Raw genomic sequence first — 16,948 nt, 5'->3', positions numbered from 1 at the left:
AAAAACTTATCATCGTCAAAATGCCGTAAAGGTAGCCGTGTGTTGTCGTGGCCTGTTATTACACCTGGTTGGTTACAGGCTGCCAGTCAGAACAGTCTAGATAAAGACTAGAAGGAGCAGAGGTGACTGACCAAAGCCTGCAACAATGTGAAAACTGAACAAACTGTGACTTTTTGTTTCTTTTTCTATGTTTTTATACTATGTGTTGATCAATATGTTCACAAATCACTGAGATAATACAAATCGTATTCTTTCTATAAAGGTCTGATTGATTGTATGCAGATTTCTGAAATAATAGCCAGCACTGATGCAACTGAGTAATACAATTTATCAATTTAAATACCCCCAAATATTGTAAAACTTCATTAACAATGCTTATTTCTTACTGCTACAATATCTTATGTAAGCGGGCAAAGCCAGTGAAAAATAATTCCCAAATACTTTGATTTGTTGGCACTGTTATAATATTGTGCCTAAAGACTGTAGTATAATAGTAATCAAGTGTAGACATAAACATTAATACCACTAATCACACAGGATATACTGTGTATTAATATATACCTAGCTAATTACAGTGATTAAGGGTTTCCCATCGTTTGAGCTCTGATGTTAAAATGTTCTAACATTCAAAGCAAACAAGCCAAAGAAACAGACCTACATTAACATGTGCAGACACATCTGTGAACGGTTTCATGTCCAAGGCACTGCCATCAGCTGCTGATAAATGTTTACTTTAAATTGAAGGCTAATGAGTGATGACAATGATTGTGGCTCAGAACACATTGTCCTTAAGAGCAGGAGGGCATTTTGGATATCAGGCTATGGGATACTCCACTTGGGGGACATAACAAGGAAATGTGGCTGTAGGTTGACCCCTGCTGACAAGTAGCAGGTGAACAGCCACAGCTTTAAACACAAGACGAGAGCGCCCTCTGCTGCATCCGATGGGTAAGTAATCAGATGCAGCAGAGGGAAGGAAACACTTTCTTATTTTCTGTCATACACCAGCACAGTGGTGGATTCTCATATTATACTAAGTTTGAAATAACAAGATCAACATATATCCAAGTAATCCCTGTGAGCCAGACTTCGGGTTTCAAACTGCTCAAAGGCATTTTTCTCTGTATGATCTCAGCATGAGCAAATATCATTAACTGGGTCATTTCAGGCACACAGCTCTGGCTGTGACCACAAAAACCCAACTTCTGTTCAAAGCTTCTGTTTATGTGGGCAAATGAAATAGAGGCAAGTTTGTTGAAGAGGAGAGAGCAGGGAGCTAAAAGGCTAATTTCAGTCAGTGGGTGAGGAGCTTTCACCAAGGTCAAGTGTAATGTAAATAATTATTATTTTGAACTCTAAATCATGCAAAGCTACTGTAGTAGATACAAGGAATAACAACACAGAGCTAATGAGCAAGTCTGAACAGCATTACACTAGCTGGTTAGTCTACATAACTATGGACCAACATCTAGGATCAGGCCTGCTGGACATGGCTAGGGTCTAAAGAATGCTTGTTGGCCTGGAGAGAAAACTTACCTTCCCTTTTTAGACTGCTAACTCCAAACTGACACCAGACCTAATCCTGTGGCCGAATTCTCAGCAATCTGTCCTCATTGTTGAATTGACAGGTCCTTGGGAGGTCAAAGACCATCGAACAAAGCAGTCACTGGCTGTGGCTTAAAAGAAAGAACACTACCTGAGCTAACAGCTGACCACCAAAGATGAACCATGGGACACACCTGGGTCTGATCAGCTGAGGGTATGCTGTGCTTTAAAAGGGCAAAACAGCCAATTATGATGACATGATGTCCCAAGTTCATTTTTCCGCCCAGTGGCTAAAGCCAAATCAGCTAGACACGCAAATCAAGTGCGTGTGGACATTTTGGGTTTGCAACACCTATACCCATAATGAATCTATCCTTCCATGCTGGAGGTGCTGGAGCCTAATCTAGATGTCATGAGCCGAAGCACACCCTGGTCAGGTCACTAGTCTATTATTGCAGCACTAACACAGACAGACAACCAGTGACATTCATACTCACATCTCTGGCCAATTAAGAATCACCAGTTAATCTAACATATGTCTCTTTGGACAGTGTGTGTGTGTGTGTGTGTGTGTGTGTGTGTGTGTGTGTGTGTGTGTGTGTGTGTGTGTGTGACAGAAAGAGCAAAAATAGTGTTGTGTGTCTACAGTGGTGTGAAAAAGTGTTTGCCTCCTTCCTGATTTCCTTTGTTTTTGTATGTTCGTCACACTTAAATGTTTCAGATCATCAAACAAACTTAAATATTAAACAAAGATGGCACAAATAAACACAAAATGCAGTTTCTAAATGAAGGTGTTTATTATTAAGGGGAAACAAGATCCAAACCTACATGGCCTTGTGACTCGTTTATGCAGAATTGTTGTAATTCAGCCACATTGGAGGGTTTCGAGCAGGAATCGCCTTTTCAAATTCGTGACACAGCATCTCAGTCAGATTCAGTTCAGGACTTAGTCAAAGTCCTGACCTGAATAAAGACTTTTTTTTTTTAAGCCATTCAGAGCTTGACTTGCTGGTGCGTTTTGGATCATTGTCCTGCTGCAGAACCCAAGTGTGCAAGAAATTGAACTCAAAAACCACAAAAACCACATTTAATTTATGCTATATGGGGGATCACTTTACACAGGGCCATGTAGATTTGTATATAAATAATAAATTAAAAAAAACTATAAGCCTACAATATTCCAGCATTTTGTAATTTTACCAATTAGTGATAACAGTCCTAATAGTTTTTGTAAAGGACTTAAAGACTATTACCGCTTATATATTGAAAGTATGCACTCATGTTATAGTATGCGTTTATGGTAGGCTATATATAAGTCCACTGGAAACAACCTGTAGTTAGTTTCTCTCTTTTGCTGCTTACCAGCTTACTGTTGTCTTTACATTACTTTGGCAAACGTAGATGAAGAAGACGGTGTGAGTTTGTAGCATGAGATTAAATACATGTAGGTCTAAAAGTTTCCAAAGCTCTGACTGCAGTTACTGTCCACGTTGCTCAAAAGCTTCAATATATTACTGATTGTTGCTATCTGATATTATTTTTGCACTTACAGTGTGTGTGTGTCTGTGCCAGTAAAAGTACCAGACTGAGAGAGTGCACAACAATGTGTTTGCTGTTGGTCAGTGGACCAATCATGTTTTGTTGATGTCATAGATTTGCAAGGTGGGGGAAATAGAACAAAAGTGCTCTTGTTTATGTAAAACTCGCTTCTGGAGCAAGTGGTAAGCATTTTAAGTGTTTTATTTATTCATTTAAACAGTATAATAAATAGATTATCGTGTTTGCTATTAGCTAAATTAGGTCACTTGATGTTTGTTGATGTTGGTTTGATCGTTTTTATTATGATGATGCAGGAACAACAGCCTGTTTTAGCCTTGGAAAATGTAGCTAGGTTGCTAGGCAGATTTGGCCAGCAAGCTACTTCTTTTCTTGCTTCTTGCGATTTCGTTTGTTTGCTGTGTCTTGCGCATCTGCTTCTGCAGCTTTAACTTTATTAGTACCAATCCAACTCCACAACGCAACAAACCCCGCCTACGAGCGTGTTACACTCAGATTCGCATTACTGGTGTTTGTGTGACAGTTTAAGTTTCATTTTCTTTTCTGCGGAAAAGGCAGTGGCTCTTTCATTTGCGGTCTGTTCTGAGCTGCAGCTGCTGGTTACATCTACACACAGGAGTTATGTTCTCGTCTGTTAAAGAAAAAAACAGGTAAGTCCGCAACTTTTAGTATTACAAAGTTTGATAGTTAATATGACAAGATTCACTCTTGCAAAGATGAGTGATAGCTGTAGTGCTGTCACTGTGGCCCATAGCAGTCAGTGTGATATACCGTCAAATAACAGGAAGGGAAAAGACCTGGCTGCACAAACAAATGTTAGAAATTCAACAAAAAATATTTAAAACTTCAAAGTTTACCTGGTGTTATGTCGAAACCAGGTAAAACTTACCTGGTTTGTCGAAAACGACAGATAGTCTTCGTTATATTCGTTTTATATACGTTTTATTACTCTGAGCAATTCCCTCCACACCTAAAGCGTGCACTTTACCTCTTTGTGCACTCAAATGGAGCCAACTAGCGCCACCTGTGGCCAAGTGCCATAGCCTACAGCCAGATTAACTTGTGACACACACACCTGAACCTGACTCTATCACAACGTTTTATTTCGTTTCTGCTTTTCAGACTCATGTCTTGATGTTGCTGATATTGTGTTTTAAGTGTAACATGTCAGACTAAAAAACTTCAAGTTTCATGCTGTTCTTTAAATTAGTTAAGGGGTCTTCTTCTAATGTGTACTTTTTTTATTAGTGGCTTTAGCTTTGGAGTTACTGCAAGTACAACCAAACCCTCAAGTTCTAATGGATTGACAATACTCACAGCAGCTCCAACTACTTCAGTCCAACCTGCTTTTGGCACAACAACTCTCACCAGAGATGATAACAGCGAAGTCACAAATAGTTCAGAGACAAGGGAACCAAGACCTCAGTTCACATTCTTGGGTGAGCCTCCTTTCACACAAAGTTCTTTTGTCAAAGACCCAAATAAGTATGAGAAACCTTTAACATGTCAAGTCCTGTGTTTCACCACGCTACTGTGAAGCTGTCTTTACACAAAGTGCAAATAGCTTTGGAGATTTATGATTTCCTCAGGCATTAATAGTGATTCTGATAATAAAGTTGGACATTTTGTTCTTTCTTTTTTTGGTTACAAAGTCATTTTAATCAGTGGCATTCAATCAGGGCAAGAAAGACAAGCAGTGCTTATCTGGTGAAATCTACAAACAGACATCAGTTACAACATAACAAAGTTGTTTTTTTTCTTTCATCTTAAACATCATTCTGACATGAAGCTTCTCTAATGCCTGTTACCATTCATTCTTTGCATTACTGCCATCTTGTGGTCACAATTATTTATTATCTCTGGAAGCAGAATGAACTCTGCTTGATTACGGAGCTGCTGAAATCTGAATGGGGTATTAGTCCTGCGACAGACAGGGGACCTGTCAGGGTGTACCCCGTCTCTTGCCCTTTTGCTAAAGTACTGGTTCTGGGTGATTTTTATATATAATAAATATATTTAATACACTTTTTAAAATTAAGATGTAGGCCTGTGTTTCTGAGCTGGTTAAAAGGTGTTTTTTTCCTTTCTTTTAAAAAAGACAAGGACAACAACTACATTTTTCTGTAGAATAATTATTTTTGCTTATTTTTTGTGAGTTATTAGTAATACAGTTTTATGTGTAGTGAAGTGTTTTCATTGTGTTTTATTGTTACTTTTGCTAAAGTAATGGGTCTGAAAAAATCCTCTACCATTGTCAGCAAATAGTAAATTAACTAAGTGTAGTTAGATAACAACTATAGTAGTAATATAATTTTACAATTCTTTAGCCAGGAAGGAGTGGCCAAAGGGGAGGACACCCAGGAAGAGTTCAGGAAAAAGCTGTCAGAATGGTATGTTTGATACTAGTCGAATTTTCAAAGACAGGAGGAAAGTGTTTTTTTGGTATTATTTTTTATTTTATTTTTTATTTTTTTCTTTTGGGGGGGGGGGGTCTTTGCTGAAGTCACTGAATGCCACTGCTTTTAACCCTAGCCTCGATGAATGTTAGAACTTTATATAAATACAACAAATGTTGTATTTATATATATTTTGTATATATATATATATGTATATATATATATATATATATAAAATATATATATTTTGTCAAACCGCAATTCTTACATTTTTTTCAGGACTGAAGTTGGAATCTCCATGGAGAAACATGGACTGGACAGAAGAGTGAGTACAGTTGTGCTGTTCAATGAGCTCCTGTTCAACTAGCAGGAACTAGTAGATGTCAAGTAAGTGCATTTTTAAACTTTCAAACACAATGAGTCACTGAATGTATCACTGAACCCAGGCGAAAGACAAGCTTGATGGAGACAATCACCTCCTACAGACGGAGCTGTGAGGAGGTGCCTCAGGCCCAGGTTCTCCTCCTGGGCCCGGTCAGTTCTGGAAAGTCGAGCTTCATCAGTTCAGTCCAGTCTGTGTTTAACGGAAGAGTCACCAACCGGGCCATGGTGGGCTCCTTCTCATCCGGTTTTACCAAAAAGGTACACGAGGAGCATCTGCATGTATTTTAAATAAGAGGAAAAATAAACACAGAGATCCTCATCTGGCCTTTAAGACTAATAGTTTCATGAGATTATTTAAGCATTTCAAAAAGGGAAAGCATCCACAAGGCCTCTCTTCATCCATGTCAATGAAACTAAACTTTAGGTTTCTGTCCTATTAACTTCCTTTTTGTGTGTGCCAGCTGCAGTCCTTCAACATTCGGGGTAAGAAGGGTGAGGATCATACTGGACTGGTGCTGTGTGATACCATGGGTATGAGTGAAGACGGGATGACCGGACTGACTCTTCATGACATCCTGTCGGTCGTTAAAGGCCATGTTCCTGAAGGACACAAGGTAAGCATGCCTTGCCCTGTTTGTTCTCGTTTCAGTTCCCCACCCTGCCTCACTCATTCTCAGTTTGTCACCCTGCCTCATTGGCCTCAGATGTTCAGTGAGGCCTAACTCCAACTGTGGTCTCAGGCCTAGATCATTGCTCACCCCATCCATCTTTCATTCATCTACTATCAAACTTTATTTAACCGTGTTTGAGGTTGTGGTCCTTGTCAGTGAAGCTGCGCACTTTTTGTTCCCTATGAATCAGCTATAACTCCTTTATCCTGTCATGCTGAGAGTGGGAAAGAGCCAGGTTTCACCCAGGACATATCATTAGTCCATCACAGAGCTAATGTCCACAGCTAATTTAGGCTTGGCTTTAGAAACGCATGCTAGGTTAAGTGGAAGAAAGCTGGAGCAACCAGAGGAAATGAGGAGCAGGAGCAACGTCAAATCACCCAGAGTGTCAACAGCAGCTCCAAACCCTTTTTAATGCCCAATATTTGTTCCCATCAGGGTAAACTAAAGAACAGTGATGATCAGCTGACTGGTCATATAGTCCTGTGATGTAAAAAAAACCAACAAATCAGTTTCCCAACTTCTCTGACTAGTAAAACAACTGGGATCACCATCACCCATAGCTGTACCTTATGGTTTGTGCCAACATGTAGAATTGTGTACATGAAGGCACACAGCATAATTCTTTTTAATACTTTTTCTTTTTTAATAACTTAAAATACTTTCTCTCTTCCAGTTTAGCCCAGACCAGCCAGTCTCCGCCTCAGAAACTGTGGGCTACGTGAAGAGGCCGAGCCTTAAAGATAAAGTCCACTGTGTTGTCTTTGTGGTGGACGCCTCAAAAATCACAACTTACCCCAAAGGCCTGAGCACCACATTTAAACAGCTCAGAAAGCACATCAGTGACCTGGGTGAGCCGCAGACACACGTTTACACAGAGCCTGACGTTAAAGGTTGTGTTGCTTGAGTTAGCTGACTTTTGCCTCAGTGCAGCTGCTCTTTAATAATATTCCTAATACTCTTTTTTTTCTACATTGTTAGTGATTTTTTTCTTTGTATGAATTAGGCCCGATCGTCTAAAACTAAATGAGTTTCAGGTTTTATGTGAACATATAATAACAGAAGAAATCATTTTAGATTGTGTGATTTTTTTTCTTCTTTTTTTGTGTGTTTTTTTTAAATAGAGTCCAGTACAACAGAGTATTAGAGCTACATTAAGAGCAGATTGTTATTGATCATTTTGAGAATAAAGCCTGAATTTCAAGAAAAAAGTCAAAATGTGGAGATTACGGATGTTGTTTCGAGATAAAACGCTGCGGCGCTTTAAAACACCTTATGTAGATGAGTTAGTGAAAAAGTATAAGGACGATGGTGAACGCTGCATCAGGTCAGAAGGACAACAAAGAAAGCTGAGCAAATGTTTATCTCTAGAACAAATGAACTGAGTGCCATCTTTAAAGGATTTGCATTGTCTTTGCAAGTCTTCATCACAACAGTGTGTTTCTGTTCTTTAGGTGTTCACCAGGTGGCGCTGCTCACCCACGTGGACCAAGTTTGTTTGCAAACAGCCAAAGATGTCACTGGTGTTTATGAGAGCCGCACAATTCAGGATGTGGTAAGTTAAAACAAATCAAATACAGTTCAAGAAATGTTCATATACTGTAACTGCTCCACAAACCAGAATAGGATAAATCCTGCAAACAGCAATGTAAATGTACAGCTTGAAAAGATTTGACTTTGTTTGATTTTCTGAATATAAACAACAAGAGTTTACAGTCAGTGTGACGTTAGAACAACTTTCCTCACAGATCACACTGAGATGATCATCTTAAGGAGATGCTGATTGTGTTTGGTGTTGTTCTTAATCAGCTGAAGATACTAAACACTGGAGGTGTACATGTGTCTGTGTGTTTGCAGATGGGTAAAGCCGCCGCTCTGTTGGGCATGTCCACCTCCTACATCGTTCCAGTGAAAAACTACTCGTCAGAGCTGGACCTGGATGTAAACACAGATGTGCTGCTTCTCAGTGCTGTTGATCACATCCTGCAGTATGCTGACCTGTATTTCCAGGACAATGCACCACAGAACAAAGAGCTCAAGACAGTCCTGGATCTCTGATTTCTGAGCATTTAGATTAGGAGCATCATTTAACTGTTCCTGTTTCAATGAGTTAGAGAAGAGAGTTTTCATTTGTTACAAAAACTTGTGTTTCTGTTGTTTTTGACATTTCAAAAAAAAAACAAAACGTGTAAAGCACATCAAAATGCTACACATAGGAACCTTAAACAATCTTGTTTTGTTTCTAAGTGATAAAACTATGATTCTACGCTTTACATTCTGTTTGTGAGACTGATATATTTTTAACCAGTCTTTGGGCTTTTTTATTAAAACGTTTTACATTCACCAATGTTTTGTAGTTTTTTCCCTTTGACAGGAAAAAAATTGAAACTTTTTCACCATTTTATTATTAAATTAAAAATAAAATGTGGTTCACACCCTCTCTAGAGACTTAAGGTTACACATGTGCTATCGCCCAGTGTACAGCCTTCTGTCCTCCATAAGAAAGGTTAAAGTGGAAGATTTGTCTTTGCATTTTGAACAGGCTTTGAAACTGGACTGATTTCTTTGACCGCTGTGGCATTAATGCTGTGCAGAGTTCCTTTATCATTATTATGTCTGTGAAAGTTCTCAGTCATCCATGTCATCGTAGTCTAAGGAGCTTGGAAAGAAAAGCATCTGGACTTCTTTAAGTTGCTTGAAAGCATGAAAGCACATGATAGGGTGGGGCTAGGTTTCACAATGAGCTTTTGTCCCTCTCGGGGAGATACTCCTACAGGGCTTAAATCTAGGACTCTCCACTATTTGACCCTAGAACTGAAGAAGCTTCTCAAATGAGAGGTGAAACGTCTTCAAGCAACTTAAAGAAGTCTAGACACTTTTCTTTCCAAGCTCCTTAGTTTATCCGTATTACTATTATTATGTGTGCTAGTTTATATTGCATATATTTTTTAATGAACCGTCTTTTTAATTTAATAGCTGAAGAACCAGTAAGATGGGTCATTCTTGAGAAGAAGCTGGAAAACTGCAGCATGTGACGATGCACAGATCAGTTTGTTTCTGATCTCATACTCTTAAAGTGATCCTTATTATTTTGGGAGAAGCAATTAAGATCAAATGTCTCTAACGTTCATTTCCTCCTGTTCATGTTATTATGAATATAAATGTTCAGAAGTGAACACGGTTTGCTTGGAGCACCGTGTAACAGGAGCTTACGTGGAAGTGGATCCAAGTGCAGACATCAAACGGAAACAGCGATAAAGTTTAACATTCTCACTCGGATCATGACGCACGGGTGCCAAGAAGATAAAAATTAATGAAAAAGGTGTGTCTTCTATGAGTTTAACTAACAACTTATGTTGTATTTGTCTTGAACTGAAAGGAAATGAAATAAAAACATCAGACACCGGGTTTTATTCTAGGAGCTTTTCTAGTTGGACACTTTCAGTTTCATTTTTTTCGAAAGTGGTGCCAAAGTCGCTCCGGGTGCGCGCATTGGGCGGGGAGTGCGACCCAAACGTTTTCTTTTGTGAGAAAGGGTCGTTACATTACTGTTCAGTTTGTGTTAGGATGCCTGGGTCGTTGACCCAGGGTTTTTGAGTTTATTATTATTTATAAATTCTAGTCTTTGGTTTCTTTGTTAGAGTTCTGTCTTTTGGTTTATGTCTCTGTCTTCTCTAGTCGCTCTGTCTCCCCTGTCAGTTATATCCCCTTGTCTAGTTCGCGTCTCTGTGTATCCTTAGTTGCTATATCCCCGTGTCCAGTCAGTGTCTGTGTTTGCCCTGGTCCCACGTCTCTGTTCCCTCTGTAGTGCCTGCATGTGAGTCTTTGTCTTTTGTTCAGTCTGTGTTTTGTGTTTCCTGTTTTACTTTGAAGGTCTCTGTCTCATCTCAGTGTGTTCAGTTTACGCTTCCTTGTCTCGTCAGTTCTGATTTGCCCCAGCTGTGTTTCCCTCCTGTTACCCATTCCCTGATTGCTCCCTCTGTGTATTTAAGCCCTGTGTTTCTTTGTGTCTGTGTCGCGATCTACCGTTTACCTAGCTGTGTGTGTTCTGTCAGTCCTCCGGTTTAAGTTTATTTTGATTTTTTCCAGTCATGTTATATTTGAGTTTAACATTAAAGCTGTTTTTGAGTTCACGTTTGTCTCCGGAGTCTGCACCTTGGGTCCTATTCCTGTCTGCACACAGCCGTCACATAACAGTTTGCAGGTTACAACAGAAAATTGTACATTTATCATTCTCACGTGTATGGAAGCCCTTTTCCGCCACTGAAAAAAACACAAGTATCCATAACTCAAAATTTCGAGTTATTTTCTTGAAATTTCGACTTATTAACTCGAAAGTTCGACTTACGAACTCCAAATTTTGAGAAACGTAACTCAAAATTTGGAGAAACATAACTCGAAATTTTGAGTTACTTTTTTCAATATTTCGAGAAAATAACTTGAAATTTCGAGTTATGGATCCTTTTTTTGTGGCGGAAACGGGCTTCCATACACATGGTATCGACGGGATGGGACGTTTTGTCTGATAAGAGGATCCATATAAACTTTGACACTCAATATACCACATCCTCAACAAGTAAACGCCTTCGTGTTCGTTTCCAGACGTCCTAGAAATACTATGCTCTGATTGTTGCACCAAAGTTGTTTCTGCTGGGTACAAAAGAGCACCAATGAAAACAATTGTTTTATTCTTCTAAAATACTTCTGTAGCTAAAACACAATAATAACTTTATTGTATATTTACTGTATATTTAAGATTATATTAGATTATAATTAGTTACTGCGATTGATCATAGTCTTTTTAAGTCTTTCTGCCCCAGTCTTGCACAAAGTCGGCCTACAGCCTTCCCCTATTTGGGCAGAGCAGATTCTATCAGATCAGTTCACTTGTTGAGAACGTGCTGAGTGTTAAAGTTTTTATGACACACAGACGTGATTGTCCTGTTATCAGGCTAAACGTCCTCGTCTGCGCTCCGTGCCCAGTGCGCGCTCCCGACGCACGGGTAACAAACTCTGCTGGTGTTTGGCACAACACCTGGAATAACTACCTTGGCACACCTGTCTGTAGTCCTCCGTGTGTTTACAACAAGGACCGCGATCCCTGCTCACATTCTCTCGTCCGTCTGGAACAGGAGGTAAAAGCAGAAATGTTAAAGAGCTTAATGAATTTAACTTAAAATTGTGCCTGTAAGATTTTTATTAACTAAAGTTTTCCTTTCGGGATAGTAATTATACTGATGTAGTTGCGTAGAGTAGGAGTAGAGTAGTAGCCACCGCTAAAGTCACAAATTCAATTCTATTTATATAGTGAAATGTAGGCATTATTCTAAAAGCAACCACTGCAAATGTGTTAAAGGATTCCTGATGAAGTGGGAGAACAAAATGTGCTCATCCTTATGCCAGTCTGTCTGGAAATGAAACTTATGACATCGTTACGTTAACTCATTTTTTTCTGTTGAGACCAAAGTAGCAACATACATTTAGATTTGGTTCTTTCTAGAAACAAACATCTGAAGGCAATAAAAAAGGAAAATAATGATGTATATTGTTTTTAAATGTAGCTACTTAAGTAGAATTTTACTTGAGGAGTTTTTTTCTGACAACCTTTTAATTTTGCTCCCTACATTTTTAAACAAATATCTGGACTCTCTGCTCCTTCCATTTTCAAATAGGGCTCCTTAGTTTTGGTTTAAGAGGAGTTATTATTTTCTGTCACTGAGCCTTCAAACACCAAATAGTCTCACCGTGTTTTGCTAGGTAAAGGTGCAGCTGCTGTACTTCACAGGGAAAGAATAGAAAGAGACAAACTGATGTAGACTGTGTTATTTAAAGGTTACATGAAAATCCTCTGCAGGTTAGTGCAAGGTATGCAGGTTAGTTTGCTATATATTTCTATATTTCTGTACTGTGATGGGTTTAAAGTAAACAACAGTGTGTTGGACCGGTGCATCCATCTAATTGATGGAAATCACCAAGGAGAGCTCATGAAAACATCTGTTTGTCTTTTTGTGATTGATTCCACAGATTCAGTCACTTTCTTTACTACGCTCAAACAACCAAGAGTCCAAAATGAACCCCAGACTAACACAAAGCCAGCAGAGAACAATCTGCGCTCAGCTGGGAAGAGTCAAACTAAAGCTGCTGTACAAGGCCAGCATCCACGGCTTCACCGGTGCAGCATTTCACCAAAGATGTGACAACCGCTCTCCCACTGTGTCTGTGGGCTACAACAACTCTGGTTTTGTGTTTGGAGGCTACACCGAACAACCTTTTAGTCAGTCTGGACAGTACGTGAATGATGATCAGGCTTTTCTTTTTACATTTGATGGTGAAAACCTCATCAAATATCCAGTTACTAGTCCTACATATGCAGTGAGAATGATGGCTAACAATGGGCCTTATTTTGGAGAAACACTGGTTCTTGTCAATGGAAGCCAAGCAGTAACGTACAGCAATCCAGGAAATTATTACAACTTCCCTGCTGCAGAGATGCATGGCAATGATCTCAACCTGACTGAGTGTGAAGTCTACCAAGTGGAGGGTAAGTGTAACATAAGGCATCATGTAGTCATTTAGCTGTTGCAGATAAGTGTTGATAAATTTGATATATCACAGTACAAATACTACAATATGCCAACACCCAAGCATGATTACTAACAGAACTGCTGAATAATGAAATCACTTAATTTAAAGATGTCTGAAAAAATGAAGTAAGCTAAAAGATCTCAAAAAGCAAAACATCACAAAACAATAAAGAAACTTGAGAAACAAAGTCAGTGACATCTAAAGTTTGGGGACTTGAGTGAACCACGGTGAGAGCCATTATCCACAATAAAATAAAATAAAATATATATATATATTTTTTAAATTGACAGCTTGATGAGCCACAAGACGTTTGGGAAACTATTTTGTCAACTGGCAATACAAAAAGTGAACTTTTTTGAAGGTTTGAGTCCCGTTACACCTGACATAAAACTAACACAGCATTTCATAATAAGAACATGAAACCAGTCAAACATGGTGGTGGCAATGTGATGGTGTAGGAATGCTTTTGCTGCTTTTACTTCAAGACCGGTACTGTTTTCATAATTGATGGAACCACAAGTTCAGCTCCCTACCAGAAAATCCTGAAAGAGAATGCCAGTCATCAGCTCATGCCATGAAGCTCAAGCATATTTAGGTTAGCAGGGAAAAAAACAGCAACTCCATGTCTAAATGACTCAAAGCAAAATGAAGGCTTGGGATTGGCCCAGTATGTATCTGCAGATCTAGAGAGTTGAATTTAATGTCTTTATTAAATTCAATAACATTACTGTATCATTTCTCTTTTATCTTTAAGAAAGCACTGAACTTGAGAGGCCATGGAGGACTGTAACCTGGGAATCTAAGTAAGTCTGATGGAGCCAAAATCCTGCCTGATGCTTTATGCACAACATATTTTAAAGAGTTTGATCGGGGGAAAAGCAATAATCTATTTTTGAACTGAATGCAGTTACATTATCCACACTTAATGACAAACAAGCTATATTTGAATGTCATACTCTACAAAGTATTTAAGGTGGCATTCCTGCAAAATACTATGCAATACTGTTTGCCCTGTTACCATGTTTTGTTTTGGCTTTACACTAAGCATTACTGTTACATTCAAAATTTCTTCACATTCACAATGTTAGCATTATTCATGTCCTTGTTTTGTACAGGAAGAGGACAGAGCTGATTGAGAGCATTAAAATCTACAAACCCACAGTCAGCTCTGTGACCCAGCCTCGGGTTTTGCTCATTGGACCAGTCGGAGCTGGAAAGTCCAGCTTCTTTAACTCTGTCAACTCTGTATTCAGAGGCCACGTCACCAGCCAGGCCATATCTGGCTCCTCCTCCACCAGCCTCACCACACAGGTCTGTGTCTGCTGTCTGATGATTTCCACTTATTGTGACTGATTTCAGTGGTCTGCCACTCATTCTCATTGTACTGTAAACAGTTTCGCTCCTACTCTGTGAAAGCTGGACGTGAAGGGAAACCTCTGCCAATAATCTTGTGTGATACCATGGGACTGGAGGAGACCAAAGGGGCGGGGCTTGACATTGATGACCTCAGCAGCATCCTCAAAGGTCACCTGCCAGACTGTTATCAGGTGCTACAGTACATCACGGGACACTGAATGTATGAAACACTGATTTGTCAGCAGTCGACTCAAACTGTGTCTCTGTTTCTCCTCAAATGTGTCATTTAGTTCAACCCTTCAGCTCCTCTGCATCCTGAGGCCCACGGCTATCGCACATCTCCTGGACTCAAGGACAAGATCCACTGTGTGGCCTATGTTATTGATGCTTCCAAGGTCTCCATCATGCCCACAGGGCTGGAGGACAAGCTTGATGCTATCCGCAGAAAGGTCAACCTAATAGGTCAGTGCCTGAGGTTTTGTCATATCTTTGGGGGATTAGACAGTTTATGTGTAAAACAAATGAAGACAAAAATGCAATAATGTAAAAATCACTGAAAATCAGTTTTTATCTGTGCAAATTAGTATATTATGTGTTGAAATTGGACATTTTTTCCCTTTTTAACAAAAAAAAAAGCTATAGGTGGACCAGTTTAACAGCCATGCATGAATTGTAGACAGGCAGAAATAAGCTTAATGGAAAACAAGCCTTTATTGAGACTGATTGCAAAAGTACAAAGTAATCAAAAAGGAAAATAACACAGGAGGAAGGGTATGTCAGGAGACAGGAAGTAACTAAATGTAAGAGAAGAAGAGTGACTGGCACAATAAGATGGAAAGTACAGAATACAAAGATGCAGATTTCACACACAGACAGGGAGACAAGACTGACTACATACAGGGGACTCTAGGGAGGATGCACAGACAAGACTAAGACAGACTGGACACCAAAGGAAACGAATTTAAACAGGGAACTTGTAACTACAAACATGATTAACTAAACTAGGAAAATTCACAACACGACAGAACTCTGCACAAGTGAGCTGGAACCATGACAGCAATTTTCAACTTCATTTCATATCTTAAACAACTCAAAGAATTTGGATATTCCAATAACAATCCAATAGAAATCATTATGTCAAAGTGATCTTCCTGCTCATTTTGTTTCCAGGTATTCCTCAGCTGGTCCTCCTCACTAAAGTAGATGAAGCCTGTCCACTGGTGAAAGAGGATGTGAGAAACATTTATAAGAGTGGCTACATTAAAGATGTGGTAAGCATTTTTTACTTTTTTTAAACTGCTTTTTTTAATTTATTTTTTAATAATAAACGTTTTATATGAGGGTAGTAATACTTTCCCCCCTGTGTTCTGTCATACAGATGCAGGAGGTCGGCTCTCGGCTCGGGGTGCCGTTGTCCTGTGTTGTTCCGGTGAAGAACTACAGCGAGGAGCTGGAGTTGGACATGAATTGTGACATCCTGTTGCTCAGCGCTGTCATCCAGATGCTTCGCTTTGTTGATAATTACTTCGATGAGCTCAGTGACCGAATGAGTAACATGCAAACCAAAGACTAGGAGAAGACTGAGGAGATGATGTAATAGTCTGAGCAGCTGATGACATTTCCTTTCAAATGATTCAATCATGTACCTGCAGGTGATCCTACTAGTACTAGTTCCCTGTATTAACTGGGTTACTTGAAAGGTAGAAATTAGAAGCTAAACTACAAATTAGAAGCCTTCTTACATTGTGGGTATTGGGAGATATAGTATCTGTACTTTGTCTGTGAACATCCAGTTTCTCCCTTCAAAATTTTGGTGAACTGGTTCTTAATTTTAATTGAGCTCAGCAACAGAAAATAATGACATTAAAGGTCATCAGTCTCAAGATAATAAATTATTTTGAACATTTTTATTACCTCCTTTTCTCCGTGTAGCTGAATATTTCATCACAAGTTAATAGATTTAATAAACTAAATTACTGTTTACTGTTATATTCAGAACCAGACACGGAGAAGCTGCATTCAGCTTTTACAATACAATACAATTTTATTTATATAGCACATTTAAAAAACCACATGCCAATGTGCTTCACAGAACGAGTTAGAGCAATAATAAATACAAATACAGATAACTTACAGTACACCAAAAATGCAGCTTCTAGGAGGCGGGAAAAGCAAGGCTAAACAAATAAGTTTTTAATCGAGATTTAAAAGATTGAATTGAATCAGACGCCCGAATAGCTAGAGGGAGGTTATTCCAGAGGTAGGGTCGACAGCGGCGAATGCGCGGTCACCTCTGGTCTTGAGCCGAGATCTAGGTCGCACCAGGAGCATTTGGCCTGCTGATCTAAGCGCTCTCCTGGGGGTATAAAAGCTGAGGAGGTCCGTAAGATAGCTGGGCGCGGTGTTATTTATGATTTTAAAAGTGAACAATAAGATTTTAAAATCAATACGAAA

General features: G+C 39.2%; 2 protein-coding genes across 3 annotated transcripts; both read left to right on the top strand.

The window, feature by feature from the left end:
* The first annotated feature begins 3,265 nt into the window (after positions 1 to 3,265).
* ifi44g (interferon induced protein 44g) lies at positions 3,266 to 8,896 on the top strand. 2 transcript variants are annotated; one of them, XM_084953982.1, is made up of 9 exons: positions 3,266 to 3,752; positions 4,351 to 4,541; positions 5,430 to 5,492; positions 5,778 to 5,823; positions 5,945 to 6,140; positions 6,344 to 6,496; positions 7,230 to 7,404; positions 8,008 to 8,108; positions 8,411 to 8,896. In XM_084953982.1, the coding sequence occupies exons 1-9, from the start codon at positions 3,724 to 3,726 to the stop codon at positions 8,609 to 8,611; spliced, it is 1,155 nt and encodes a 384-aa protein (XP_084810108.1). In that variant the 5' UTR covers positions 3,266 to 3,723; the 3' UTR covers positions 8,612 to 8,896. The 2 variants fall into 2 exon arrangements, with proteins under 2 accessions (XP_084810108.1, XP_084810109.1); XM_084953983.1 differs by lacking the exon at positions 5,430 to 5,492 and having other exon boundaries at positions 3,270 to 3,752.
* A 3,687-nt stretch (positions 8,897 to 12,583) lies between these two features.
* LOC146372443 (interferon-induced protein 44-like) lies at positions 12,584 to 16,352 on the top strand. Its single transcript, XM_084953465.1, has 7 exons — positions 12,584 to 13,094; positions 13,893 to 13,941; positions 14,254 to 14,449; positions 14,533 to 14,685; positions 14,785 to 14,956; positions 15,665 to 15,765; positions 15,873 to 16,352. Exons 1-7 carry the CDS (start codon positions 12,623 to 12,625, stop codon positions 16,065 to 16,067), a joined length of 1,338 nt encoding a protein of 445 aa, XP_084809591.1. The 5' UTR covers positions 12,584 to 12,622; the 3' UTR covers positions 16,068 to 16,352.
* Positions 16,353 to 16,948: the final 596 nt, after the last annotated feature.

Source organism: Perissodus microlepis, chromosome 15, assembly GCF_051167445.1.
Source record: "Perissodus microlepis isolate ML-2025 ecotype Zambia chromosome 15, ASM5116744v1, whole genome shotgun sequence".
In the NCBI taxonomy this organism is placed as follows: Eukaryota; Metazoa; Chordata; class Actinopteri; order Cichliformes; family Cichlidae; genus Perissodus; species Perissodus microlepis.
The sequence above is the reverse complement of the archived record's forward strand: the minus strand, read 5'-3'. Positions and strand labels throughout refer to the sequence as shown.

What these genes read in the sequence shown, in the direction of transcription:
- ifi44g (XM_084953982.1), top strand. Translation starts at nt 3,724, where the DNA reads ATGTTCTCGTCTGTTAAAGAAAAAAACAG. An exon ending in CATCCGGTTTTACCAAAAAG is followed by an intron (nt 6,141 to 6,343) that starts GTACACGAGGAG and finishes TGTGTGTGCCAG; the next exon opens with CTGCAGTCCTTCAACATTCG. An exon ending in ATGTTCCTGAAGGACACAAG is followed by an intron (nt 6,497 to 7,229) that starts GTAAGCATGCCT and finishes TCTCTCTTCCAG; the next exon opens with TTTAGCCCAGACCAGCCAGT.
- LOC146372443 (XM_084953465.1), top strand. Translation starts at nt 12,623, where the DNA reads ATGAACCCCAGACTAACACAAAGCCAGCAGAGAACAATCTGCGCTCAG. An exon ending in CCACCAGCCTCACCACACAG is followed by an intron (nt 14,450 to 14,532) that starts GTCTGTGTCTGC and finishes TACTGTAAACAG; the next exon opens with TTTCGCTCCTACTCTGTGAA. An exon ending in GTGGCTACATTAAAGATGTG is followed by an intron (nt 15,766 to 15,872) that starts GTAAGCATTTTT and finishes TCTGTCATACAG; the next exon opens with ATGCAGGAGGTCGGCTCTCG.